Below are 27,949 nucleotides of genomic sequence, written 5' to 3' on the forward strand. Positions count from 1 at the left end.
GACCTGCTGCCAATTTTGGAAGCCCCTTTTGAGGCCAGGTGGTACGCAAGTACAAATGTGAATACAGAGGACAGGGAGAGGACAGTGAGGAAATCTGGAAATTTCAGACTGAAAACAAAAAGGGGCACATAATGTTAAAGAAGTTTAAAGTTGACTTCCACAGACCACAAGACCAACTGAACATATAATTTAGCCTTTCATCCTGCAAATGAGGAGAAAAAGAAATTAAGATTTTTTTGGCATACCACCCATTACTTCAGAAGCAACTGCTGAATTTATAAACAAGTTATTTGGGATGTTGATCAGACTGATTAGAATGTTTTGTTCTGACAGTTTACTCATTTTACGAGCAAAAGGGATTCTCATTCAAAAGGGGAAAACAAGAGATTTATTGCAATTCTGTGACTGCATACCAAATGCCTGCTAATACAAATGTCTTAGCTAGTTCAAGATGATTAGTTAGGGACAAACAAAGAACCACTTAATAATCAAGAAACAAAGTATTAGACGCAAAAGCATCTAATACAGAAGCAAACGCATCCAGCTTGTGAAAACCAGGTAAGCCAATTCGAACCAAGAGTGAAACTGTGATCAGTGAAAATGCATATCGAAACAGAAACAAAAGGTTTAATTAGTTATATAGGCTGAAAACCCTTTTCTCACCTGCTCCATTCCCTCAGCAATGATTTAGGCTCTGCAACTAGTCATTTATGTCCACAAAATGTGCAGTGGCTACTGCGCAGTGGTTTGATGTTAAAACTGCTTGAAATGTGTAACTTATTAGGGTGTTAAACTGCATAGCAAGGAAACCTGTAAAAGAGGTTATTATGGACAAAGGATTACTGTGACCACAGAGCTCTGTAACCCCAAATAAAGACAAGATGAAGTGTTACTATTTGTTCTGCAGTTTTCCCTAGGAGTATGTACAGAGACCCAGGTAGCTGCCTTTCAAATATGTGAAATAGAAATCTTGCCCAAGCAAGTCTTCAAAGCTTCCATAACTTCTGTGAAATGAGCCTTGAGGCCCTCTGGGACTCAGATTTCTGTCTTCCTGTGGCAGGTTTCAATGCACTGCATTATTCCTCTACATATTTGATACAAAAACAGCGTTCCTCTCTGGACGACTCCTCACAAGCTGCAAGAAAGTCATGAAGATCCACACAACTATCTAGCCTATGAGGGGTGAAAGACTGAAAGCGCTATTTAATTGTGAAGAGGGGCTGGCCCTGAAGGTTGAGGCAGTAGAGAAGAAAACACAGGAAACATACTGGAGTGATTGCTGTGGGAACTGGAGATAGTCACAGAAAAATAAATGTTGTCATCTGATCGTTTGAGAGTCAGCAACCAAACTGAATCCAATTAATAGTTCTGTTCTGCCTTGTAAGAGCAAAAGTGGGACAAAACTCTGCTGACTACACTGAAATTAAAAGTAAAACCTAGTCTTTTGGAAGGCCTAATTAAATCAGCCTTGAGAAGAGAAGCTTCCTGGCTTCACACAGTTTTGTGAGCATATCCTTGAAATAAAGTCTAGGGTAGAGCTGGTTGGTGCATATAATGCAATTCTAGACTAGGCAAAAGTTCCAGAGAGAGAGAGAGGAAGACTCTATTTGCTGCCTTTCAAAAGAAAAGTTCTGACATAAAGTTTAATTGACTTAGTCTTAAAGGAAACTTTTCTAGAGAATCTGTTGAAAATGCATGGAATACTGGCTGAGAACAAGAAAGACATTTCTCCATAGATTGGAACAGATACGCTACTCCTCATGCATCAGTGGCCTCATTTGCCTCTTGGAGGAAAAGAATACCAAGCCTAGAGATCTCTTTTGTTCTGGTTTCCAGCTTTGCTGAATACAACTGGTATTTGGCACTCTAAAGGTGAAAAAAAAAATGGATATTCTGTTTCATCTGAGAAGGGAGATTGGAATTTTTGTGTCAGAAAAGGCTTTTATTAACAATTCTTCATGCCACTAACTGGAAAACTAAAGCAGAGAGACATACAACTACAGAAGCATGCTGATAAGTCTAAGATGATGCTTTTGAAAAATAAGAAGCCTAACAATAAAAGGATCTTTTTTTCAAGAGGATGATACTCCATTACTTGTCAATTCTCCATCTACCTGGTAAGTAGCCATATGCTAGTAAATGTAGTATGCCATGATGCTTTAACAGCCCACCTAAAGGAATCTACTGGGGTTCCTTCCCAGTGAGCAGTTCTGACCTCTTTGGGACCCTAAAGAGGAACGCTATAATAGCAATATATCTTCCAAGCAACGAAACCCAACATTTGCTTGGGGAATGGGCCAGCAAAAGCTGGAGGAGTTCCCTCCAAAGTGGGCAGGACAGCTGCAGGGATTACGGAGGAGGGGACAGGGCAGTGGAACTAAGAAGACAGAGCCATAATATCACAGGGCAAAGTGCATAGTCCCAGTCAAGGCTAAGAGTTTTCCAAAAATCTAGGACCAAGCAGAATATCCTTTGATTTCAGAAAATTTCTGGAGGTAATTTGCATGAAGTAAAACCAATTATCTATTGAACCCCTCCCCCCCCCCCAACTCCTTTTTAGGTCTGTGACATTTACACTACAAAAATATTGTAAGTGTGTTCTTAAATGCTGTCCACATAATTTATGTATTATGTGCATTAAAGCTGCAGTGATGCACCACTATTGCATTTATATCCTTTTTCCCCTCGCAGCAGTGGCCTGTGCCCTGCATGAACTAATTAGCAGAATGTATGAGGGATACTAAACATGCCAACATCAAATCCTAACTCAGAAATCACAGCGTTCCAAGCAAAGGAATCTAATCTGTTAATCTCTGTAATTGGGGCGGGGAGGGGGAGAAATAATGCTATTTACAATACTGTTTTTTTTCCTTTGGTTTGTTGTGTGAAAGAAATAATAAAACTAACTTGTGTAAGCAGTCTCGCTCTCGTCAGTGCAAACCTTTGAACACTTAAAATTGAAGTATTTTGCATAGAGCACTGGGAAAGGATAAAGCCCACATATCGAACCAAATATGAGTTTTAAATAGTAGTTCTTAAGCAGAAAATTGGCTTACCGAGCAGATAAAAAAGAAAACAAAAGAAACACAGAAACAAGCTTGCTGTGACTGAATTGTCTGTCTTTCAGATGAGAAAAATGTTTGATTTATTTTATGGATGTTAGGAAACTGCTTGCTTAATTTCACACAGTGAGGCTCCAAATAACAACAAGCACTTTAATTAGAAATGTTGAGTGGAAAGTGTAGTGCACACTGGAGTAAAATAGTTTTAAATACAGCACTGTGAAGGAGGAAGAAAAAATCCCCTATTTTTAAACACTTGTAAAACAAAAACTCAAGGTTTACTCCAGGTTTCTTCTTTGCAGCATTGTATTTAGAGACCCCCATGCAATCTTAAATATTGGCTGAAGATGTAAATAGTATTTTCTTTCGAAATTTCATTATAATCTTTATCCTGTATCACTCATTGAACTTTTAACCCAGTGTGACAAGGATTCTGCATTCTTTGCGTTACGCCTGTGCGAGGTATTTCAGCTCTTCAGTCTCACACAGCATACGCTTCCCTGAGTACTGCAATAACCGTAGGATAGCTCACTCACGAAAGGGCTACTGTGCTGGTTTCACAAGTTCAGGGCACAATGTGGAAGCAATAATTATTAAATGCCGTCTCCTGGGAGAAAGGAAACGAATATTCTCTCTCAGGCAACTTATTTTTTCCACAGGAATGAAGTGTAATTTCAATGATTCACATTAGCACTAACTGCTGCAAAATTAACAGTGAGACAAATGCAAAGTACCACAGTAACTCAGCACTGGCATCATCATCTCCTACTAATTTATGTTTGCAGAGTAAAGTTCATGCTCGTTTTACCATGACTTTCCTCAAAACATTTACTACAAGGATGATTTCACATCAGATCCTATTTATTCAGAGCAAATAGTTTGAAATGATTTCTGGAAGATTCCTCTTCTGTTTTCAAAATCAAAATACCAGCATTATCTCCACAGGGAAACAATTTAAATAACATCCTTGATCATTTGTACTTTAACAAAGAAGAAACTAAAAGAAAAGACTGTGTAAATACTCTGGAGCATGGAGGAGTTTACTGGAGGAAATCAACACACACAAGAAAGCCGACAAAGATTCAACAGACAAATACTCTGGCAGCAACTCGCATGCAGGCACACAACACACATTCGTGCAATGATGTATAGAAAAGCTCTTTTATTTCGTCTTCGGGGAGGATTCCTCAGAAAAAAAATTAAAAGAATAATACTTGTCAAGATTCTCAAACTGTAAATTGCTATTAGAATTAATTTGGGAGTTTACCTTAAGCTGAATTCTTCTGTGATATTTTTTAACATGCAGCTAAAAAGAGCAGGCAGTGACACAGTAGACTTACACCTGAAAAATATCTTCTTCTCTAAAATAATCACAGAAATACTACTACTGAGTCATTCAAATTTTATTTTAAGCTTTTTCTCACAGAATATGCCAAGAAAAAGTTATTTCTGTTTTTAAAGGAATAATGTCTACCTTTAGCCTTAACGGTAGTAAATGTTAAAACATAAAGCCACATAGCACAATTCAAATCACATCTATAGTGTATTTAAAATGTAAAATGTATTTCCTCCATTAAGCTGAAATGCTCTTTAGGCACACGATACCCCAAACACTGCATGTGCCACATGAATCACCCCAATGCATAAGGTGGGTTACAGGATATCATCATGATGAGGGGCTGGGTTGTCTTGTCCCAGGGCTACTCCTGCCCTCATCCTAACAAGCACTCTTCTGGTGGGCAGCAAATAATCGCTCAGAAAATTCCTCCAGGGAAGGAGTAGTATCATGTAAGTGCACCATTTATATTTGTTCTGCCACAATAATAAGTGTCAGTAGCCAGCAATTTTTTCTGTGTTTTTGTAGGTTAGCCCAAATGTGCTGTAGAATGGCTGTGAGTAGCACTTGTTCACTTCCTCAGGCTTGGTTTACTGTTTCATAAACCCAATATACCAAACAGCTCTTTACAGGCTTGACATTCAGCAGTTCCTGCTTCCTATCTTGATTCCAGATAATAGTTTTGTCTAACCTGAATAATACTATTACTTTCAAATAAAATGTTGGTAAATGACAAGACAAAGCACTTTAGAATGTGGCATTATTTTATTATACTTCTCTTAGATAAACTCTCCAAACCAAATCATTCCTTGCTTCTTATTCTTCTACTTTTCACAATAATTATTTACTGGGAGAAAACTCTTACTACATTATTGTTCAAATAAGATAAATATATATTTACTTCCATGCCTAAAAATGGGATGTCATGTTTTTATTCCAGGTATATACCTGAAGACCACTACACAGTGGTAAAGAAATAAAGGCAAAGAGATGCAAATAGGCATGTTTATAGAAAAGGTATGTTTTGTGGTGTCTGACCTAGAGAGTAACTGTTTAGAAGCCATCTAGAAATGCCATTTATATTTTTGCTCATGTTTAAGCTGTGACATGACCCTCAGAAGTTAAAGTACATGCTCCTGGACGCTGGAGGGGAAAGATGTACTTAACTGCATATTGGGCATTGACACTAATTCTACAGCTGCTGGATTATGACATCCTCCTTCCTTGAAAGGGTACATAACAACAACCCATAAGGAGTACTAGAGAAATCCAGGGAAAAAAAAACCCAAACAGTACCGTAGACTACACGTGTCATGGGTACACAGGGGAACTGTATAGGCAGAGTGTCTTGAATCTCATTCAGCAGCCCACTGAGCATCCAAGAGATAAGTGCAGGGAACAGGCTAACTCACAACTAGCAAAAAATATGTGTTATCTACACATCACTAAGTTTTCCATAGCACTGGCATAGTGCTTGGTGTTTCATTAACAAGGACAGGAAAAGAAATTTCATGTGAAGAGCTTACAATTAAAACAGACAAGTGCACAAAAAGAAACAGAAAAGGGAAAGCAACTGAACAGTTAAATTTTGCATTTCTGCTTTTAAAAATAATTTCCTTGTATTTATATTGCAATATGGGCTAAATTAAAAGGATTATGAGTTTACGCCTAAAGGCACAGTGAATGCTTATTATCATTATGTGTTAAGTACCAGTGATGTGCTTGGGACTATACTAGACAGCCCCAGCCCTGAGCGATTTAGAGTCTAAACCAGAAAAGGATAAAACAAGGTGCATTGAAAGATGCAGAGTAAGGCTGTAATTTAGAAATCTCCCTAAAATATATAAAATGAAATGGAGAAATCTTAAACTGAGAGGGTAGTTTCTGTGAATTTCATATAATAAATGTGTCTCTAAAAGACATCTCAGAAGAGAGATACTGGAAGCTGGTATGGCGACATTAGGGAGTTATTAAGGAGCATCCTAGAAGAACAGAGATGTGAAAAGGAAACAAGAGGCATGGGAATGTCACTGTCAGAACCAGGACATATGGAAAGTCATGGTAAGAAGTAAGATCTGAGATGTTGGTAGGATGAAGTTTTATAATATGAAAATGGCACAGGAGACTAGGCGGCAAAAACTTGTAAAGAATAGAACAGAACACACTTTATAGCTACTGGGGTAGAAAGAGTCATATTTTATATCTGATTGGGCATAACCGCAGGAGGAACTGAGAACTGCAGGTGATGAGTCAAAGGTGACCACAAGTGGAGAGAGGTCAGTTGAAAAGTAAAGAAGGGAGAAGTGGAGGTAATTTGCGCTTAAAGTCTATAGTGATTAATGACTGAAATATGAAAGACAAGCTGTCTCAACTACCTTTTCTCTTTTGCTTTCAATATATAGAAAATCCCAAGGGAAAAAATCCTCAGTTAAATTAATATTAGTTATCAAAGTAATAATTACAAGACATTAAAACATTTACATCTTCCCAAATTAAAGAGAACAGAACGTTGTTTATAAGAGTAGCTTATTCTGAAGTGCTACTTAGGGTTTTTCCCTACAGGGAAATAGTTTGTAATAGCTACTGCAGAACAGCTATTCCACAGCTGATCCTCAAGTTTATGTGCTTCTCCCACAGCCAGTGCCTTTTTAGTCTGTATTAGAAGTGGCTCAAGCTAAACTGAAAATAAAACTCTTAACACAGGAGCATCTATATGAGATGTTAGTCCAGAACAGCTTTCACAGTTTAAATTCAGTTCAGTTCAGTTCAGTTCAATTCAGAATATGCCCTGATAGTTTCATTTTAAAATTTTCACTTAAGAAACTGGATTCGACTATTCTTAAATGGATGAAATGAAAATGAAATACACAAAACGGAAATTATCTGCCCAAAAAAGCAAGCTAAGCAAGTGTCAGAAGAGGGTCAGCTTGTAGTCCTGTTCTAACTTGTAGCTTACATTTCCAGCTGTAGAAGGGGAATTTTGACTTTTAAGACAAAAAAGGGTTACTGATTTGACCAATACTCCTCACAACAATTTAAGCAGCATCTGAGTGTAGCTAAAACTTTATAATAAAACAGTACATATACGTAAAATAGATTTTAAAATGTTTATCAGAAAACATTGCAGACAATGTAAAATAATTGCATCGGAGAAGCATGCAACTGCTACAGCTTCTAACCCAGGTTAAAAAGTTTTCTAGTTGTACTCTGACACTATTTTTTTTCAGTGGTAGCAGTGCCAAAACAAAGACCTAATTTCCTTGCTACATTTCCCAGATCGCCAATTTCAACGTGAAAAATACTAAACATGATAAATAAGGTGCTTTTTCATGAATAACGAACTTTAATCTTTAAGATCAGGATGACTTATCTTCCTTTCTTATGTTTTTAATGTAGCTGTTATTTTTATCTACCTGAATATGCATTTAAGTTGAATATTTATTTCTTTAGCAAATCTGAAAAATCATGTAACAAGAGAGTTCAGAACTTTACCTCCAGTTTGCCATGTGCACAGCCTAATAGCAATAAGTTGGCTCTGTCCCTCTCACAGGAAATAGGAGACCAAGGCCATGCTCCATCATTAGTTGCTGACCACCAGCAAATAACCATATCTTGCATACAGTTTATTGCCAGGTGACGTTTCTTCCTTCTACCTTCTGGTCCAGGTATATCAATATAAGAAATCTGATGGAGGAAAAAATGCAGGAAATATTTAAGGTGATAAAATAACACGGTAGGTGCAATTGGGAGCATTTGCTTTGGATGTGTGAAAAAGAATGTGTATATACACAGAGGACTGTGTACATATATCTTCATATAGGCTGTCTGTAAATGTAAAAAATATCTCCTCAGACAGAAAGAGACATGCTCACACTTTTATCTGTGGGGAGGGGATTGGGAAGGAAAGGAATGTGAGTTAAGAAGGAATTTACTGCAATGACTCCAATCAATACCAAAATGTACAGTCATGGTTGCTTGACAGCATCGACCTACACATAGGATTTAAGCCTAGCCATATTAAATGACAAGTTCTGTGAAGCTGACCAGGGAGCCAAGGCTAGTGTTTAAGACATAATCAAATATTAAATATATTCTACAGTGTTTGAGTCAACATATATCTTTCTTTTCGCTGCCCAAATTAAAGAATCCAGATACAAACATCCACTTTGCAAGAGAATATATACTTTTCTGCATAATGTGGATGAGCTACAGCATCATGCGTAAAGTTTATGCAGCTCTTGAGAATTGTGCCTCTTTCTCAGGAAGGATTTGTGGAATTTATTATTCAAACTCTGTTATTTTGGAGCATGGTTATTTGAAAACATGAGCAGTGCACCATCTGGGTGACACATGCCAAGGAAATATAGATTGCACCGCATTTCTGCTTAAGGAATTAATGGAAGGTTGATAGCTAGGGGAAAAAAAACTATCTTGCCATTGCTGGTCAGCAATAATCGAACCACTTTCTGGGGATTAAGCGCATGGCTAAGCCTACTGGACCAGACACTAGCAAAGGGCAGGGGGTCTTCTTATCAGAGAAATGCTTCTGGAGCCAGTCTCACTACATGACAGATTGCTTTCATATTCCTGTCTGCAAGGCAACAAAGGATGGCAGTAATGCGATAATGCCAGAGTGCAATGGGTGTTAAGAACCCGTTGCATTTATGTATTGTATTTAGTAAATAATCAGGCTCATCCAAATTGTGATCTCACCACTCAACCAAGGCCATTAAAATCAAGGTTAATGCTTTAATAATCCTTTGCTGTTTTTTATATGGTCAAAAAGAACCCTTTTCTATTTGCATGGTCATAATATTATTGACCTCTTCATCCCCTGAATGCACATCAAAAGGAACTGAAATCAAAGTAATTACCAACGTTGTTCTCTCATGGTAAACATTTAACTCCTTGTACTGTCTCCTCCTTCAGTAAATTGAAATGGATTAAAAACCACAGATAGGAAAAACTTGTAAAAGGTCAATATTTTCAGAATATCCTGTGTTTTATTTGTCAAAATTCTATTTAAAAGTAGAAAGATAAAACAGAAAGTGAAGTTTAACAGGTAACTGCAACTTGAATTAAAACTGCATATAAATAGTTGATTTGGTGGCAACACACTTACTACGATGGAAAAACCCAAATGCTGTCAGAGATATTACTTAGTGCTGTATTGCAGTGTTAACTGGTCGTACCAATTTAACACTTAACAACAGCCATGAATCTTTTGCAAACCTTGATGTCTTGCATTAGACATGACACTGTCAAACATGGACCAGTGCCACTGAGAAAAGGCAAATGATAATTTATGTTTTGTTGATCTCCAAGATTGTAGTGATTTATTTAATAAGTCTGGTTTTCTTTATTCAAGGTGTATATAAAATCCAAGGTACTATCACTTAGAAAGGAAGAGGATAGAGAACGTAACTGTTCCATTTAGATGTGTATTGTGTAAATATTAACTTCAGGCTAGATATCAAACATTCATACTAATTAATTCATCAGAAAATTAGAATACATGCCAACTGTGAAAGGAAAAAGAAAAGATTCCTCAAGTTTTGAAGTATACTATAAAATAAATAAACAATAATCAACAAACCAACCAATTTCTTTTACCTCTAAGCACTGAAACTAACTGTGAGGAGAAAAGTATGGTAGACCTGTTCTTATTACTACCAGCACTCTGGCAGTCTAGTATAGCCTTGAGGTCCTTGCCAATGCTACCCATCTTTACACTGAGCAATGAACAATGTGAAGTTGCTTTTGTCTATGTATCAAAAAGATTACAATCTAAATATGACAGAAATTTAATTAGATCATTACATATGATTTTAAGCAAGCATTTTCCTCATTTTAGAAACACGAATTGAAATCCAGATACTGAGTACATTTCCCAAGGCTACACTGAAAGTCAGAGGCAGAGATGAAGGCTACACTGAAATTTCCTGCCTCTTAGTTCCATGTCTTAGTCCCGTGGTAGTTCTATACCAGTGCAAGCTTCCTTTTAAATGCATTTTCTCTCTTAAAAAAAAAAAAGTCAACATTAAGGAAGTGCTTTTTTTAAAGGATATATTGTTACAACTTTGCACATTTCCAGTTGAAGAACATCTTTGATTCTTTTATTGCTATTGATATCAACACTACTGTTGACTGTGTCTCTGATCTTATAGTGCTTGCAAGTCTGACCACGAGCAGTCATGAATAACTCTACTTCAATACAGACAGCTGATATAATATTATTGCAGAAGTGAATAATATTTTCTGCTGGCTCACACTGGTGCAATTTTGAAGATAATAAAAATTATTTTTAGCTGCCTAACTAGCAAGCCTCACACAAAAGAATATTCAATTAAAAAATGCAAATGCCTTTTTGGCTGGCAAAAACATAATCCATAGTGATTCCCACTGATTTCAAGAGAAAGCAAAGTTAACATTGCACATGGATGTGTTCTAGAAGCTCGGCTGTGTCAGCAAAGAACTGGACGTAACAAGCCTATTAAGGAATGCAGGAGTTATTTCTGGTTTCCTAGGGCAGAGAGAGATTTCTGTGGATTAGAATTTCCTTCTTTCCCAAGAAAAAATGCCACAACCATTAGGTCCAAAATGTGCTCAGCAATGCCCAGAATGAAAATATATTCTCTAAACACAAATGAAGGAGCTAGGGCCCTTATAATTAAATGATGAAGGCAGGCTTCAGCTCACCACAGTTTCTTAGTTAAAGTTTAGAGCTAATAAAAAAACCAAACCCACCAACCTTGCTTCTAAAGCACAACCTTAGCAAACGCCATAGGCCAGGCACACGTGAACATCATTTTAAAGTAAACTATGTATCAGCTCAGTTCCTGGTGAACAGTGAACTGTCTCAAATCCACGTTATAGAGGTTGGATCAATCTCGCAAACACAAGTCATTGCTGAAAAGAGGCCCTGAACTGAAACAGCCTGGAAAATGTATTAGATATTCATCCTAGCAGAAAGAATTTCTACCAAGCAAGTTAAAATGTAACATGGCAAAACTTAAATTAAACATATCCTTAAAGAGCTTGCCTTGAAAAATGCAAACTCCCTTACGTGAGGAAGCAAATTACCGAGGGGTTGTCAGGGGGAAAATATTTGCTAGGACAAGATTGCTTTCCTTAACATTTATCCAGTTTGAAATAAATAGAAACTCTCTTGCTCACTGTATCTTTCTACCTGCCTTGGGTAAAGGCTTCTCTCTTCATTCTTGCAGCGAATTGGATGCAGCCCCTTTCCTACTCTACCTGTTCAAAGTTAATTGCCATTGACTCATTATTTTTTTTACTGTCACGGTGCCAAGTGTTCCCAGCTAAGGTCAGAGTTGTACTGTCCTGAAGCCAAAGAGTTTACCATCCACATAGGTTCTGTCTACACAGCCCAACCCAGCCAAGTTGCAGTGTAATTTGACTTCAGTTGAGCTAGGTTTCTAGACATCCAAACCAGTTTAAAGCTAGCTCAGCCATCTCTAGACAACCTTACAGGTACTGCCCTGACTGTGGTATAGACGCATCCACATTTAAAGGCTGGAAAAGGGAGTATTCTAATCTTCACTATGTAAGTAAGGAATTGAGATACAGAGGCGCCAAGTCACTTGCCTAAGGTCACATATATAGTTTGTCAGTGCTGAGAAGCTGAGCTTCCATATCTTGAGTCCTAGCTCTGTGCCTTAATTACAAAACCAGCTCTCCCAACAATAAGATCACTGTAACTAGAGGGAAAATTAAGATTTCTGCAAAGAATTACAACAGTCTTGGAGCTCAGACAGATGACTGAATTACCATGAGTTAGTGTGTATCAGCTGAGCCATAGTAATTGACTACGCGCGCACCTTTAGCCCACAGCAAACAAGAGGTAAAGCACATTACCTTCAATCTTTTACACTGAGGTTTACCATTACAGATTTTACTTCATGTTGGTTAGACACTGAGAATGTGCAAAGGATCAGTTACTGCTGCTCAGCTGACACAAGGTAATCTGCTAAGCAGGGGTAACTCGACCGTGTGTCTGAGCCCCACCTAAATACAGTAGAAAATTAGATCCCTCCTGGCACAGTATTTTTAACTCATTAACTCAGAATTCCAAGAATTTTTTTCTGACTTTTCAATAATAGCAATATTTAGAATTTGAGGTGTTCTGATCAGGTACACCAAGGCTTGCAATTTATACTACTATATGATATCAGAGAGTGCTAGTGATTCATAATGTAAAGTTATTGTAGTATTTATAGTCAGCATTGACAGCTATACCTTAAAATCCAAACAAGAGAGTTTTTCCAGTCTTTTGTTTACATCAGGAGAACTCATCTTCTTTGTAAATTGAATAAAGCAGAGTTGGTCATGGTCCGCAAATGACAAGACGATGAAACTATCTGTAAGAACAGCTGAAAAAACAAATAAAAATTGTCACCACTGTACTACCTGTTTCTGCTAACAAAACAAATTACTGAACCCTCCACTGAGACATTGCAAAAAGCAGTATTTTCTTAAATATTACACTGAAGCCTCTGTAATCTCCTAAAAGGCATTGATGTGTCATCCTGCCAGGACCTTCTTGGAAATGAGAAATAAAGCTTAAGGAGTACTCAGATTACATAAACCTGAGTAAATTATGTCAGAACAAGTTACCACTACATTCAAATATATGTTCTATTCCCTTCCATTTCCATTTTCATCTCTGTTCAGCCTTCAGGGTTCTTTTCTTTTTCTTTCTTTTTGCCTACAGTGACATCCACCAGTATTTTGCAAATGCACCTAATACAGCATTGTTTGCGATGAGACAGATAAATGCAAATTAGTATTTGAGGTATATTTGTTATTTTGACATCGGGAGTAAGGGATGTAGCAGCAGTAAGATTCCAGATGCTACTGCAGACATTAAGGAGGCTGTTACATACAGGATTGTGCTTTAGATGGATTATTAACTTGTTGAAAACTTTGTATGTGGTACCCAAACAATACAGATAACCAAGATGGAAGAGACTCCCTTGAAGTATGGAAAAGTGCTGTGGAATCTCCATTGTTATCGTAAGAGGGTGCTAGACCAAAATAGTTCAATATAAAACAGAACAACTAATTTGACAACGAAAATGAATTAGACAATACTATCTAGGGTTTTTTCCCCAAGCATTATCCTGTTAGTCAAACAGTGCATACCTATAAGCAGATTTCTGAGAATAAAGTGAGTCATCATGGTAACTAGTACCAGATCGCTGAAGAACAGTTAATGAGAATCAGGTCTAAGGTAAAGCTAGCAAGCTGCTTTCAGGAAGTAAACTCAGAAACTTCTGCTAAAAGGAAACTGCCACGTAAACTGGGATCTGATCTAAAACCAAACAAGCAAGCAAACAAAATCCCATGGAACAAGCCTCAAAAAACTGTAAAATTGTATTTGTGACTAATATCCTCAATTCTTAAATATGTTTTTAATATCCACAAGTAATTTATGTTGACAATTTAGTCTCACACTCCACACAAGCAGTGAAAACTGACTACTCAGCTTTGCTTTGCTTTAGTCTGGCTTACAACCAGTCTGTTTTCCAATAGTCATGTATTGGCACAGCTCTGAAATACCTGGTATGCAAATGCTGAAGGGTAAAATTTAAAGCCAAATAGTTGCCTTTGAAATGTAAGGTTAATACTAACTTTTCAAAAAAACAGAAATGGTGATAAAGTATCTGCTACTGTGAGTTTGAAGCTATAATTCAGATCCTAAATATGCATGAGAATTCAGAGCCAGAGAGTATGGTGGTATCCTCATATGTACAGTTAACACATTTTGATATCATCATGGACAGTTTACATTAAAGATGACCTACAGCACACCTCAGATGCTTCAGAAATTTGTTTTGGCTGAAGGAAAGAAGGCAGGAGTTAAAGATCCCTGGACAAGTGTGGATGAGACTGGAATTCCTTGATTTTCAGTATCTGTGGTTGGCTGGGGAAGGAGAGCGGGCCTGGGCGGGCAATTCGCCCTGTTCAGACTGCCCCAGCCGCGCAGTCAGCCAGCCTCAGCTAGGAGCGGCTGCAGCATGGGACTGCCTGTGGGAAAAGACTGCACGTAGGTGAGAAACATGGGGCAAAAGATGAGAAATTATCAAAGGGCAATGCAAAATTGTTATTGCTTGAATTACCTATATATATTTATTGACATCGTTACCATAAATATGGGAAGGTTTTGTTGTGGGTGATATTATTTTTTTTCAGCTGAAGAACAAACCTAGGAAATTCTGATGCCAAATAGATCTCTGTGACTGCAACTATGGGCATAGATGTACCATTATTCAGAGAGGTCTCCTAAAGAGGACCCATATACTACGGTGTCAGATTACCCTAAAAAGGGGGGGGCAACAGAGTTAATATCCTGCAAACGCTGCCACAAGACCTCAGTGTCACAAAATAATTTAGAAAAATCAGAAATAATGTTTTCTTTTAGGAAGGCAATTTTTCTATCTACTGATATCCCATTTCTATTTAAACTTATTTTTTTAATTTTAGCTAGATAATAATACAAATTTAGCAGACAATATTAGAGGCATGAAGATTATAAATGTAATCTTAATTCTGTATTTTGTGCATACAATCTGACCTTTATTATTCCACATATTAAGAGGGCATGTTACTTTAAGTTATAATTACAGTTGTAATAACCCATATGTATTTGTTCCAGATAGTAATCCTTATCCATTTCTACATACATGTAATTGTTTAAAACGATTATTTTTAGATAGACTTCTTATATATAATAAAACAATGACTAGCTACTTCAATGATTTTGTTAAGATATATATACTAATTTACTTTTAGTCCACACTAGATCTTTCATCAGGTACAATGTGGAAGAGGAACTTAAATACTGAGATGACCCACATATGGCAGCAGATATCTGTACTTCTTGTTAAATATTTAGATTTCAGTCCTGCAAGCTAATCATCTATTTTGGCCTCAGTTTCCATGCAGATCCCTCCTGATTTTAATAGAAGTCTGCTTGGGCATATCTGCTTTTTTGAGGTCATCATTTTAGCACATCGGACTCCGTAGAGTATTGTGTATTACCATGTATACAAGTATCATAGACATTAATTAAAAGCTGCATAAACTGATCTAGAATCAGCAAAAGACCATGCATTACTTTTTTATTTCCCTGGTTATCTCAGAAATATTCATGACCGGACTTTCTGTGCCCAGTTAAACTGACCGAATGCATACTACAGTCCATAGGTTCCTTTTGGCAAACTTTATCATCGTGACTCCACTTCCAATCTAGATTTGGAAAGACATGCAATTATGCTGAATTAAAGTTAATTCATTCTAGGAGTACTCACATAAGGTTAGTTCAGTATTAAAATTTCTATTTTGAATCCTATTTGTGTGGGTGATAAAAATATCTTCAGTTGTTGTTTATAAAAAGAATATATTGTAATGACAGGTATTTCTGGATTTTGCTTTTACTGAACAGAAACAGTCCTGTTTTCTCTTTGGATACAGACATTATCAAACATGGGTGTTTAAGAAATGCTTGAATAAGTGAAAATAAGAACAAACCACTTTATAACTTGAATTACAGGAGTTTGAGTGGTAAAACTCTAGGAAAATGTATTTGTTGGAATTTATTTTTTAAATAAGCTTGACTAGATAGTGATATGTATTTTTAATAAATAATTTATATTTATATAAAATTTAAAGTAATGTATATAGATACATATAATATAATTTTATATTTATTATTTATGAAAAGAAAAAGTTTAAAAGAGAGCGTATTCTAAAAAAGCTCTACAAACAACCTCAATTTGGGTATAACCTTAATGTCCATGCTTTCCTACTTTTTTTCACCTGAAAGTATGGAATACTCCCTCTGGAAATGGAGGAAAGAAAAATCTGAGATGCAGTTAATAGTCTAGGAAGTTGGGCTAAGGGTGAAAAAAAGATTCAAGAGGCTAACTGTGTTCTACACTTGCTGTGTAATTAGTTGATATAAAAATGAGGTTCGGGTTAGATTTTTGAATACTAAGGATTCTACTAACATAGTAATGTTATTTTTCAGGCCTTAATTACAATATACAGATAGGAAAAAAATCAGACAGACACAGTATTGCACCCCTCTTAAATAACAAGACCAATATTCAATAGATGCCTGGGGAGTGGAAGAAAATAAATTATTAAGGATCAAAGCTAAATCTAGCATATATTCACATTAAAAGGGTGTAACTTGGATCCACATTTTCAGGGAATTTGGAATATGATTTACATATAGTCTGGCTCACATGAAAATTCCATATTCTTGATCATGCAGATGCCAGGATATTAACATCTGGATGAGTTCTCAGTGGAGCTTTGTAGAGAGACATTGTAAAACCTATGCTCATATTATAAAACTGTTGAAAACAGGCACATTTTATATGAATTTGCTTCTGCAAGAAGCAAAACCCTCATTTTCAGCAGTCACTAGTTAATCATACTAGTGAGATGCTGGAAATCCAGAAACTAAATCAGAACACCTCCACATAGACAATGTTATTCAACTTTTTAAATAAGTAAACATTTTTATAATAAATATCCCTTGTAATTAATCAGTTTGCTAATGTTTCTTTCTGTCCCATTTTCCCATTTATGATATAAACATGACAAGTTCAAATGGCATGTTCACAGTGATTAAAATGTGTAAGAAAATGAATTTTAGAAATCCATTCATTATTTGACAAGCCTGAAAACTTTGATGTTAAATATTATTCTTCAAGTGTTCTTAGTCCTGAGGGTTGTAACTATGGCATTACATGCAATTACTTGTTGTGTTTGCAAGTCCCCAGTGGCAATAATTAGTCTACCTGTTGACATACTGTTTCTCTACTCTATTGTTAATGCAGGCAATTGATTTGCACGTGGGTGTAATTACCATCGCTGATGGTGTCGGAGATGAGCTTCCCCACCAGGGTCCTGTCAATCACCACTTTCTCCAGCTGTGGCCCAGAAAGGCTTAGGGACACCAATACACCTGAATGAAAGAGGAGCTAAATCCAAATAGCGAGAAAACAAGACATCAAGAATCAATAATAAAGTGAAACAGTCTAAGGTACATATTTATTGCTGTCTATTACATAGTAATCTAATTTTCAAACTTACAATGGAGACTTTTATTTTAGATGTGAAAGTGTCTTATAATGACTTTAAAAGCTTTTCCAGTGAAAAATACAACTGTAATGTAACACTGAATTATGTGGGTACAAGAATTAAAATGGTGAACATTTGAAGATGATGGGTGCTAAGTTCCCAAATGTTGCATAAAATTTACTGAACTAGTATGGTAAAAACTGATCGAAAGTCTGTCTCGAATGAGTAAAGGATGATGCTGATCACTCTTCATTACTGAAATAATAACTGATGTTTACATTTTTTCACTATAACCTCTTGTGTCTCAAAAAAAAAAAAAAAAAAACCCAAAAAACCCCATCACTCAGCTAAGGTAGCACTCAGATGTTTAAGTGTTTCTGTACGTGAACACTGGGCCAAAATTCAAATATGTCTACTAACATGGGGTGCACTGCAGTTTTTATCTATAGAACTTGAGAGGCTCTGAAAGAAACTAAATTTGAGAGTGATCTACAGACCTTTAGAATACCACATTTTCTGGTGCATTTGTATCATGCCTGTCATTCACGGACCTGATTTTTCTATATGCCATAATAACTGTATAGGCTGCATGACAAAAATATGTACAGTTTTATATAAAAAAATCTTATTTTCACAAATTAAAAAGAGCAGCTTTTTATATCACAGTTATTTTTGATCATTCATATATTGTTTAACTTAAATAATGGTGCCCATCCTACCACAGAGATAGCTGTGGGCTCCCAGTAAGTTCATATACTCCTTGGCATAAGGTCATAGATGTCTCTCTTGGAAAGAAGGAACTTAAACTGTTGGACAGTATAGAGTCAGAGGTTTATTTCTGAGTTAACTGAATATCCTTGTCTAACTAATCTCAATTAAGTGATACATATAATTTTGAAGACTATGTCACAGTACTTATCAGCTCTTTCTGATGCCATATCTTGTATAAGAGCTAATGCTCAGTGGGAGGAGTCATGAAAAGCATTGCTTTTTGCATAATTAAATCATTAAAGTTAATAACATTCTGAATGCAACTATTATAGCAAAATAATTCAGCACATGAAGAACAGGAAACTCCCCTCACAATTGTGAATTGACCTCACTTTGCCAAGTTAGTCCAGTAGCAGGAGTATATAAAAAGCTTTATTAGAAAAATATTTTCTCTAATAACATGGTAAAAGAGACTGACAGGGTTTAAAAGAATTACTGACCATAAGATTATCTAACTCATTGCCAAACTTAGGTTTCTACAGGAACCTCGATGTAAAAAACAGTGAAAAAAACCCACTACTGTGATTCTGATCTTCATATGCAGTACTGAAAACACGTGTATTTTAATTCATCTTTCACTTCCACCTTTGATCCTGCAAGCTGCTGGGCTAGATGACCTCACTGTATGAGTTAAAGAAGTTTCAGGACTGCTCTAATTCCTGTTACATGGTAGCAATTCTGAAGGACTCGTTTTGGCAGCTAGGTTCACTTCCCTCTAATCAGCAAAGAAAATCATTATTACTTTAGCAGAGGCTCTACCAGCCTTAAACTTGCTGAACAATCTTTTCTGCCAAAGGAATCATCAGTGGGAAGACCCCTCTAGAAACATCGGGGACTCACCAAAAGCCACAAATCTGGGGCTGCGGTTTTTATTTCTAACTAGAAGCAGATTTAAAAAAAAAATCTCCGTACTTTAAAAAAAACGGATATAAGACAAATAGTTGCTCTTGTAGTAGAAGCTGGTATAAAAATTCCTATCTATTTTGTGTTACAGCTATGAGACAAACATGTTTGTAATATACTTTTTAGTACAACGCACTTGTACGTAGAACATCAGTAAAACTTTCTTGCAGTGAGATCTACTGCATTATAAAATAATCTCCAAGGAAAGTGGCAGGAACCCCATTTTAGCAGCCTTTTAAAACAAAGAGCACAAGTATAAGAAAATACAATGTTGGGAGCAATCCTGAGTTGGCAGTAAGAGGCATTAGGTGAGACCCCCACATCTTTTCCATGTCTTTCATACACATCAGAAGCAACAGACAATTTCATTTCTATGACTCTCCTTCAGCTTTATGGGTATATTACAATTATTTTTTGTTTTACATGTTTCTTTTTCAAAGTCAAGAGGACATAAAATGGCATATGACTGTGCTAAAATAATGGAAGTGCAGGGGACAGGAAAGTAGTGATCTAACTGATGTTGGCTTTTGCTCTCAGCTCTGCTCCCAGTAATTTAGCGATGCGAAATGCCAGTTATACATATTATGCTGTATTACTATAGTTCTATGCTCTCTGCAGCAAAGAACAGGACAAGAATATGTAAATAATTTACCTTTTTGCCTGACTAATACCTTTAACCAACATTTTTCCAATCTATCTTCTTGCCAATTCACGGCAGATAGCTTGAAAACAAATTCTAATGACATTTGAAATAGAAACCCAAACTACCTGTAATGCAAAATAAATTTGTTATAAACAGATGCTCTTCTCCCATCCTGCCAAACTCTAATCTTGTATTAGTTTGAAAATATATATATTCAGTATTTCACTATTCCCTGTCAAGACAGATGTCCTTTAAGGTTTTGTCCTAGTAAAAATGTTAGACACAGTTACACTCATACAGCTTTTATTACAATCTTTCAAAACTTCAATTTATCCTTATGTTGGAGTTAGATTAGATAAAATCACAATTTATTCCCAACTTGATAATATGAGTCCAGAAAGGTTTGACTATGGTTAGCTATAATTGTCCAAAGAATCCAATTGAAAAAGTGAGGACTGAAACCCAGACGTTAACAACCCACTTTGCAAGAGCATAGTTATCAAGCAAAATTACATAAATACTCTGGAAAAAACAGTTCTAAATTACTCAATGAATATCAGCCTGGCACAGAAGAGCAAAACTCCCCAAATCTTTCAGTGTCGTGTACCACTGAGAGAGCTGGTGCAGTCACGTAAATAAACTCTCCATCTCGTGTCTTCCCCACCACCCTTGCTTTGGGAGCATGCTGTCTCTTCCGTCAGAAAATGCTACTGCAACAGTAGGATTTTCCCAGTAGGATTTTCCCAGTAGGATTTTTTTCCTTGCAGTGAGTGAGAAGAGCATCCTGGAGGTAAAAGTGCATTCCTGGGAGAAAAGGTCTAGCAGAATAACCTAAGTGAATCAGAAGTCTGTTTGTAGCATCTTGGTTTATTTGACAAACTGGGGATATACACGCCTCTCTCCAGGTATAGCTAGGCAAATGTGTTTTGATCTGAAGATAACCAATATATTTCTTAAGTGACTGCCTGATGGAATGAGGCCACATGCTTGCCATTTTACTGATGTCTAATATGTCCATGCAACATGTGGGGTAGAGACATACTCTCAAACTCTTGGCTTGATAGCAACCAATAAATGTAAGGCTACACTTATTTAATGCTTAGAGGTTTCAGGGTGTAAATTCACTTTATGCCTACATCTTAATTTCCTGTTAATGACATAAATCACACCTGTTACAGAGTGAGAATAGACATCTTTGTAAACTGCTCTAGCATATGACAATGAGACTTTTACATAAAATTGTTAAGTATTAATGTGATGAATCATACGTGCTCCACTTTATATGTAGGAAACTAATCACTAAACTAATGTTCCATATTTTCAATATTACACAGAATCCTCTCTCAATAAGGCATGATACAATGACATAGTATGGGTAAAAATAGCATTGTTTGCATGGCCTTTATAGTTTCTTACATTAATCTCTCTCCCTTTTTTTAATTTTACAGTAAAGTTTGAGATATTTGTGCAAAGCTTAAACTTTAATTTAACAGATTTTTGCTCTAATGTACTTGTCGTAGAGAGTAAGTATACCCGTGCTCCCCAGGTTTAAGTCTTTGCTTCTAGGAAGTATCTAAATTAAACAAGTAAATCAGAGACCTCAGATACTATATGGTTATGTGAGGACAACGCTTCTTCCACTCCCTTTTAAAAATCCTTTGGCTTAGGGGAGGTCTTTCAAAGGATCCTGCAGGGAAAGGTATTTTAGACAGAAAAAAAGTATTGAAGGAAAGAAAGATGATTCACTGAAGTTCAAGACTGAGTCTATTCGAAGTGTAGATGGTGGCATGAGGGAAGGTACTAAGTTCAGAATTTATATATATATATGTGAAGGGAATTGTTAGGTGCAAAACCTTATGTGCTCCCCTTTCACATTCCTCAGATGAAGCCATGACAATTGCAACTGGATTTCTATAATAAATGAATGTGATGTTACAGAACACCACCATAATTTCAGCTAGCGGAGAAATAGTGGCAGGGAGATCAAATTAAAAGGGAAAAAAACCCACGTTATATAGAAGGCCTAGGCTTAAAACAATGCAACAAAGATAAGCAAAAGCATATTTGCAAAAAAATTTCTTAGTGTTTACCATGAAATACAAGCAGGTATTCAAATAAAGCACAACCACATTATCTTTCATCAAAAATAATCTGTAAAATGGAAAATATTTATCTGCTCGAATTGAAACATCACTATTTCAATTTTCTACTCACTATGTAGTCTATGCAAAGACTCCTACATGATAATAAGATGTGTTGTACATAAACTTGCACAGTTAAGCTCATATTTTGGTAGATGGGAGCAGGCCATGATAAGCATGAAGAAATACAGACCAAGCTGGGAAGGTTGCAAACTTGGCTTGAACACAGATACACAGCAATCCAACTCCAAAAACTACTGCTCCAGGGAATTGTCCATCATTACTAAGGAATAAAAGGAAATATACGGGGCACTATTCACACAAGATACTAAGCCATCCTATCTAACAGAACTAATATCAAACTAGGGAAAGAAACTCACAATAATGGCATACATCGCGCATCCTTCAGACTGAAGTACTGCAAGGTGAGAAATGGAAATCAGAAGAGACAGCTCTACAGCTTTAATAGTCTCAAAGTGTTGCTAAACAAAACATGAAAGTACTTATTGGAAGAATAGACTTAGTTTTTGTACTTGAACATAGTCTGAGTAAAGTATTTGGGTGTCTGATGACTTCACGTGCTGGGAAGGGAGGGCCACTTAACCTCTGTGTAACTGTGGGGTTGAATGTGAAGGCTTTGGTAGAGGGGGCTACATACTTTGCATACTGAAGAGCAAGCAAGACATCTGATGGAGCAGAGCACAGATTTAGAACTTAAGTACATACTCAAAACTTATGGACCTCAGTAGAACTTAACCATGTACTTAAGTGGATTCCTTTCTCCTCGGAAGCCTTAGCCCTTGACTCCTCATTCATGCAGCTTAGCTGCTTATCAGCCCTTCTACCTAAAAAGATACCTGCAGAGCAAAGCCAGGATTTGCCTCTATCTGATTAAAATTGGAAGAGAAGGAAAATATGCCTGTAAAAAATATTGCTGCAAACTGTTTTCCCCTCACAGAGCCCAGCCGACAAAGGAATATGCAAAAGGAGAAGAGAATTGCAAAGCATTTCTTGTTGAAGCAGGTTCCCAGGGTTTTTCCCCACCTCTTCATTCCAGATTGCTTTCTTAGCCACCCCACCATAATTATTCTGTTGCGTGCCTCGTTACAGACGAAGTTATTGTTGTTACACGTTACTGTTACACAATAATCAATGCATTTATACTTCTAGCTCCAAATCTCGAAAACCACAAAACACATTAATGGCTGTGATCAAAAGCAGCCAAAAGAATTTAATATGAGGGCAGTGTTCCTCTTAGTAACTGGTGATGAATACTAGCTTCTCCTGCATTTGAGCCACAATGTCTTGATTTTGATATCAGATGTGCTAGCGTATGTCACCACATATCTTGCTAAATCAGTCTGCTTATGGGCATGGTAGCTGATATAACAAGCCGTGTCAGCATATACTGCTGTGTATCTCAATTCAGAATGCAGTCCTAAGTATGTCAATGATGGTAACATAAAAATCATTCATATACATACGTAAATAACAACACAAATCAAATTAAATCAAAGTAATTAAGCAAAGAATATATAAATCTTTTTCATTAGCAGGTAACAGATACGATTCATATCTACTGTTTGGCTTTTATACAATAAAAAAATCGGTGCTGGCATGTGTTTAATTAATGTGTAAATACATCATAAGGCAAATGCAAAAGTAAAAAAAGTTGGAAATCAAATGTTTCAGCTATATCGCATTGATTTTTACTACCTTATACTGTAAAACCAAACCTCAAACAATGCCATCATTTAATAGGACTGATTTTATGATTTTGTGGCAAAACTTTAAAAGCATTCCAAAGAATTAGAGAGGGAGACCAGAGAAAGAGGAAGTCAGAGCTTCTTCATAGTAAACTGAACAGTATTGGTGAAATTAATTCCTTCAATTATTTTTTCTGGGCAGAAGAGAAAGGGAAAGCCAATTTAATTATAAATAATACAGCGGCATCTTACTGTAAAGACTTCTTGTCTGTTTTTCTGTCACACTTCTTTTATGGTCTATTTATTTTCTTTTGACAACAACTAACAGAAGATTACAGGATTATTTCAGAAGCTCACCATAGGTCATCAGACTTGGGGTTTAGAACGACTGTACTGAAATGGTGTATATGCAGGTGCTACTGGAACTAGTAGCAACAGAGTTAAAGAACAGAGCTCAGTCCTTTAGGGCTCAACTAAGCCCTTTTAAATAGGAGAGCAAACTCCTTGACAAAAATCTCTGTACAGTCTAGGTTATGTTTACATGAACTGGCACATCTTCTGTTTCAGAAGCTCTAAGCAGTATTAGAATGTATACTTAGGACTGTAAAAATAAAGGTCAGTGTATTTTTTGGCAATGGACAAGGAAGTAAATATGAAACTTCTAAGGCACTGATTATTGTATAGAAAAAAGTAATAGGAGAAATTTTGATGCATAAAATGAAACTTTAAGAAAGGTAGAGAGCTGAGCCAGCATTACAGTAGTCCTAGGCAAACTCACATAACAGAGCCAGTTTTGAGAAATGCATCTATACAACGGATGAGATAATCTGTACGCAAACTAACTAGATTTTTAATTGACATGCATGAAGTCTAATTGGTCATTTGCGCACACAGTTAATACGAGAACACGCTTATTTTCAGCAGATGCGCATTTAATTTTGTAGCCCCTAATTTTTGCCTGTGGGCTAGTTAGAACCTGGAAATGCTAGGGAAGGCCCTAAGGGATTAGGAATAGTCATTTTTATGTACCGGAAGGCACACTAGCAGCAGTCCTATGCTTGTTTTTCACAAAATCTCAGAGGAATAATACTACTATTTTAAATGATAGTCCTATTACCATTGCATTCCCTTTCATTTTTTCTTTTTTCTTCATTTCTTTTTTTTTTTCCTGCCAGTTCTGTCTTGCTAAAGGTACAACACCTGGTGAGAAGATCTTTAGGACAGCACATTTTTATTACAAAAGAAAGGGAACTCTTCCTGGTTCAGCTAAAGATATGGCAGATTTGGATACGTAGGCCATTTATTAAAAAATGTGATGACTGTTGAGTTAAATATTTTAATTTCTACAATTGAATGTATTTGACATTTCTCACTACTCCAAAATGGTGAGCTAAAAAGCTGAAGATATTTTAATTCAACTATATAATCAAATTTAGCCCAAATCACTGAAAATTATGACTATTTGGCTGGTAATTCACTACATGCTCTCAGCGCTGTTTGACTGATTTGTTACTTTCTACTACACTTCAAAGTTAACGCAAACATGGCCTCTTCTTTTTCCACTAACAGCTGCTCTGGTATCCATCCAAAGCAGTATGCGCATGCAGTACTGCTATGACATAGATCACACCACTATGTGATAAGAAATTTCTGCTGAAATAGTTAAGTAAAATCCCACTTGGAATTAAAGCATAAACTTAGACCCTCCCTTTCAGAAATTTCAGAACATCTGTATCAAAAAGGGAAAAGTCCAGATAATCCCATAAAGTGCTCAAAGGCAGATCAGCACTAGGAAAACAAACAGTTTGACATAAAAATTGATGCATAAGTTTTTCTATTGCAGACTGTCCCAAATTATTCATTTTTTTCTGTTTTATTTTCATTTGTTGGAGAGCTTATATTTTGAGGAAGACCGACAACGGAGTAACACAATTGTTTTGGCAGAATATTCTAAACCCTTCTGGAGAGTTCAATTATCAGCCATTATTATATAAAAAACATTTTGTTTTGTGATTGAGAAAGCAAAAGCAGAATTTAAAGACGGAAAAATCATTATTATTTATAACTTTAACTCTGGCTACATTATACATAAGCTATGTAAGCACCTCTAAAAATATAGTCAATTTATCAAGCTATCCCTTTATATGATTCAGTCCAACATAGAGTCAGACATATCCAGATACGTTAGCATAAAAAAACCCATCTCTTTTGCTTCCCATCTTCTGAAAGACATAAGCTAGTTTGTATTGTCTCTTTTTTATTATGTACGCCTGAAACTACTTAGGAAATGCTAAGTCAAAAAATGTGTTTTATATACAATTGATAGTCAGCCAAAGTGTTATATTGTGAGGGCAGGACAATCAAATTTTGACAAGAATTCCACTGTCCCAAAGTATGTATTGATAGGAATGCAAGTGTTTGCAGATACGGATGGGAGGGGAAGAAGAATGACAGGGGGAGAATGGACAGGAAAAGCAAGTGAAAAGACAACAAACTGATGAAAACAAAACAGATGAATATGCTTGTGGCTAATTAACTCAGTATTTCTTACCCAAACTCCCTTCCTAATCAGAAAAATAACAAAGACCTCTAAATTATTGGACAATTAATGTTTAAATTAGTTCTAGAAGATTAACATTCACAGATGTATACTATGTAATCTGTACAAGAGTGATATAATTTTATTAGAGATAATATCTGCTAGGCAAATGTAGCTTTGACAGTAATATCTTCATTACTGATACAAAAAAAGTAGACTTTATACTATTTGTCATGTCAGATACTTAAATTTTTTTGCTATTGTTAAAGACATTTCTGGAATTTCAGCTGTACAACGTAAGAACATTTACTATTCATCCAGCTGATGCACATTTGAAGCTACTTGACTCAGAAGGAAAAAACTATGAAACTGAAAAAGTATAGAAGTTAAAATGCAAAATTTCTTTTTAGAAACAGTACTAGTAACATTTAAAAATATTTTCCCTGCCAGACCAGCTTGAAATATGATACACATTCCTCACGAACAATGAAGACTGAAGAAACTTATAAAATACCTTGCACATGTTTTTCAGAACAAGCTCTTGACTAAGGAGCTAGAGCATGTTTCATGTTCAGACCTCCCACCTCCCCTACTGCCCTGTGGTAATGAGGATGTGAAAAGCTGTTTCTTTTCTACAGTATCTGGAACTTATATAGACAGAGAACATAGCTATGTGTGCCACATGCCACATTATCTTTTGTTCCATGACTTGATGCATGATCTAGCTGGCTTAGATTTATAGTCTCCCATGTTACACAAGCACAAAGTAAAAAGGATTTGTGACAGACTTGTGAATAATTAGATATCATAAATGTAACATAACATAGATTCCAAATCTCTTTATATATTTCAGCTGCTCCTTTGGCCTGATCCTTTTGGGTTCACAGTGCTTTCAGTTTCCGCGAAAAAATAATCATCTCACAGAATCAGGCCAATAAAAAACACAATATTTTATTTTTTAGACTCTATTTCACGTTAGGAATTTAAATAAACACAATCTAGGTAATAAGAGCCACATACGTTAAAACCCCCATGTACATTATAAATTACTGGATCTTTTGTATTGGTTAATGTTGTAACACTATTGCATCAATCACTGAATGACTGTTCAGCTCCACTGACTGAGTATTGCAAGAGGCTGTCAAAACATTTTACCTGACAGATATGTTTGTTCTTCCATTTGCTCAGCACACATTGACTGTTTTGCATTAAGTCCTGAAGGACAACAGAAAACAGAGAGTAGAGTTGGCATACACATTGTCACTCCTGGTTAACATGCTTTTGATTTTCAATTTTATAGATGAAGTGTGCCATAGAAAGATGCATCTCTTTTGGAACAGTCCACCAAACAAAAGCACATTTATCATCCCTGGGAGGGCTGGACTTTTATGAAAATTAAAGCTGTTGAAAGACGTTTAAAAACCAGATTACATGTTGCTGTACTTGAAAGTTTCTGAAACATACCTCTACCTCCTTGAGAGTATCTCGCAGTTTTTCTGGTCGTTTGTTTTTAAGTATCCAAGGATAATCTCGAGCTGTCAAATAAAAGTAAAAAAAAATAATAATAAATACAAATGTGTGTGTGTGTGTGTGCGCTTGTCTGTCTGCGCATATGTGTACAAACTTATATGTGTATATAGTAAAAAAAAGTTCTTCAAGTTGAGTTTCTTTTGTTGAGGTAAACACAAAACTAAGATTTCTAGGGATTACTTTAAACATAAAACTTAACCTA

General features: G+C 36.2%; 1 protein-coding gene and 1 long non-coding RNA gene across 4 annotated transcripts in view; one reads left to right on the forward strand and one right to left on the reverse strand.

Moving 5' to 3' along the window:
* The window catches only part of WDPCP (WD repeat containing planar cell polarity effector), a 152,570-nt gene that overhangs the window by 69,379 nt on the left and 55,242 nt on the right, over positions 1-27,949 (reverse strand). For 2 of the 3 annotated variants that reach the window (XM_026110411.2, XM_026110410.2), the window contains exons 6-10: positions 27,682-27,752; positions 27,373-27,432; positions 17,300-17,414; positions 12,658-12,791; positions 7,891-8,082 (exon numbers count right to left, since the gene is read on the reverse strand). In XM_026110411.2, the coding sequence (XP_025966196.2) occupies positions 7,891-8,082; positions 12,658-12,791; positions 17,300-17,414; positions 27,373-27,432; positions 27,682-27,752 (572 nt within the window). The remainder of the gene's footprint in view (positions 1-7,890; positions 8,083-12,657; positions 12,792-17,299; positions 17,415-27,372; positions 27,433-27,681; positions 27,753-27,949) is intronic. The other variant, XM_064510127.1, reaches the window with a different exon arrangement.
* LOC135327978 (uncharacterized) lies at positions 1,151-27,746 on the forward strand. The gene is made up of 3 exons (XR_010388679.1): positions 1,151-2,117; positions 17,271-17,476; positions 27,518-27,746. It is a non-coding gene; the product is annotated as an uncharacterized LOC135327978 (long non-coding RNA).

Source organism: Dromaius novaehollandiae, chromosome 3 (genome assembly GCF_036370855.1).
Source record: "Dromaius novaehollandiae isolate bDroNov1 chromosome 3, bDroNov1.hap1, whole genome shotgun sequence".
NCBI classification, from domain to species: domain Eukaryota; kingdom Metazoa; phylum Chordata; class Aves; order Casuariiformes; family Dromaiidae; genus Dromaius; species Dromaius novaehollandiae.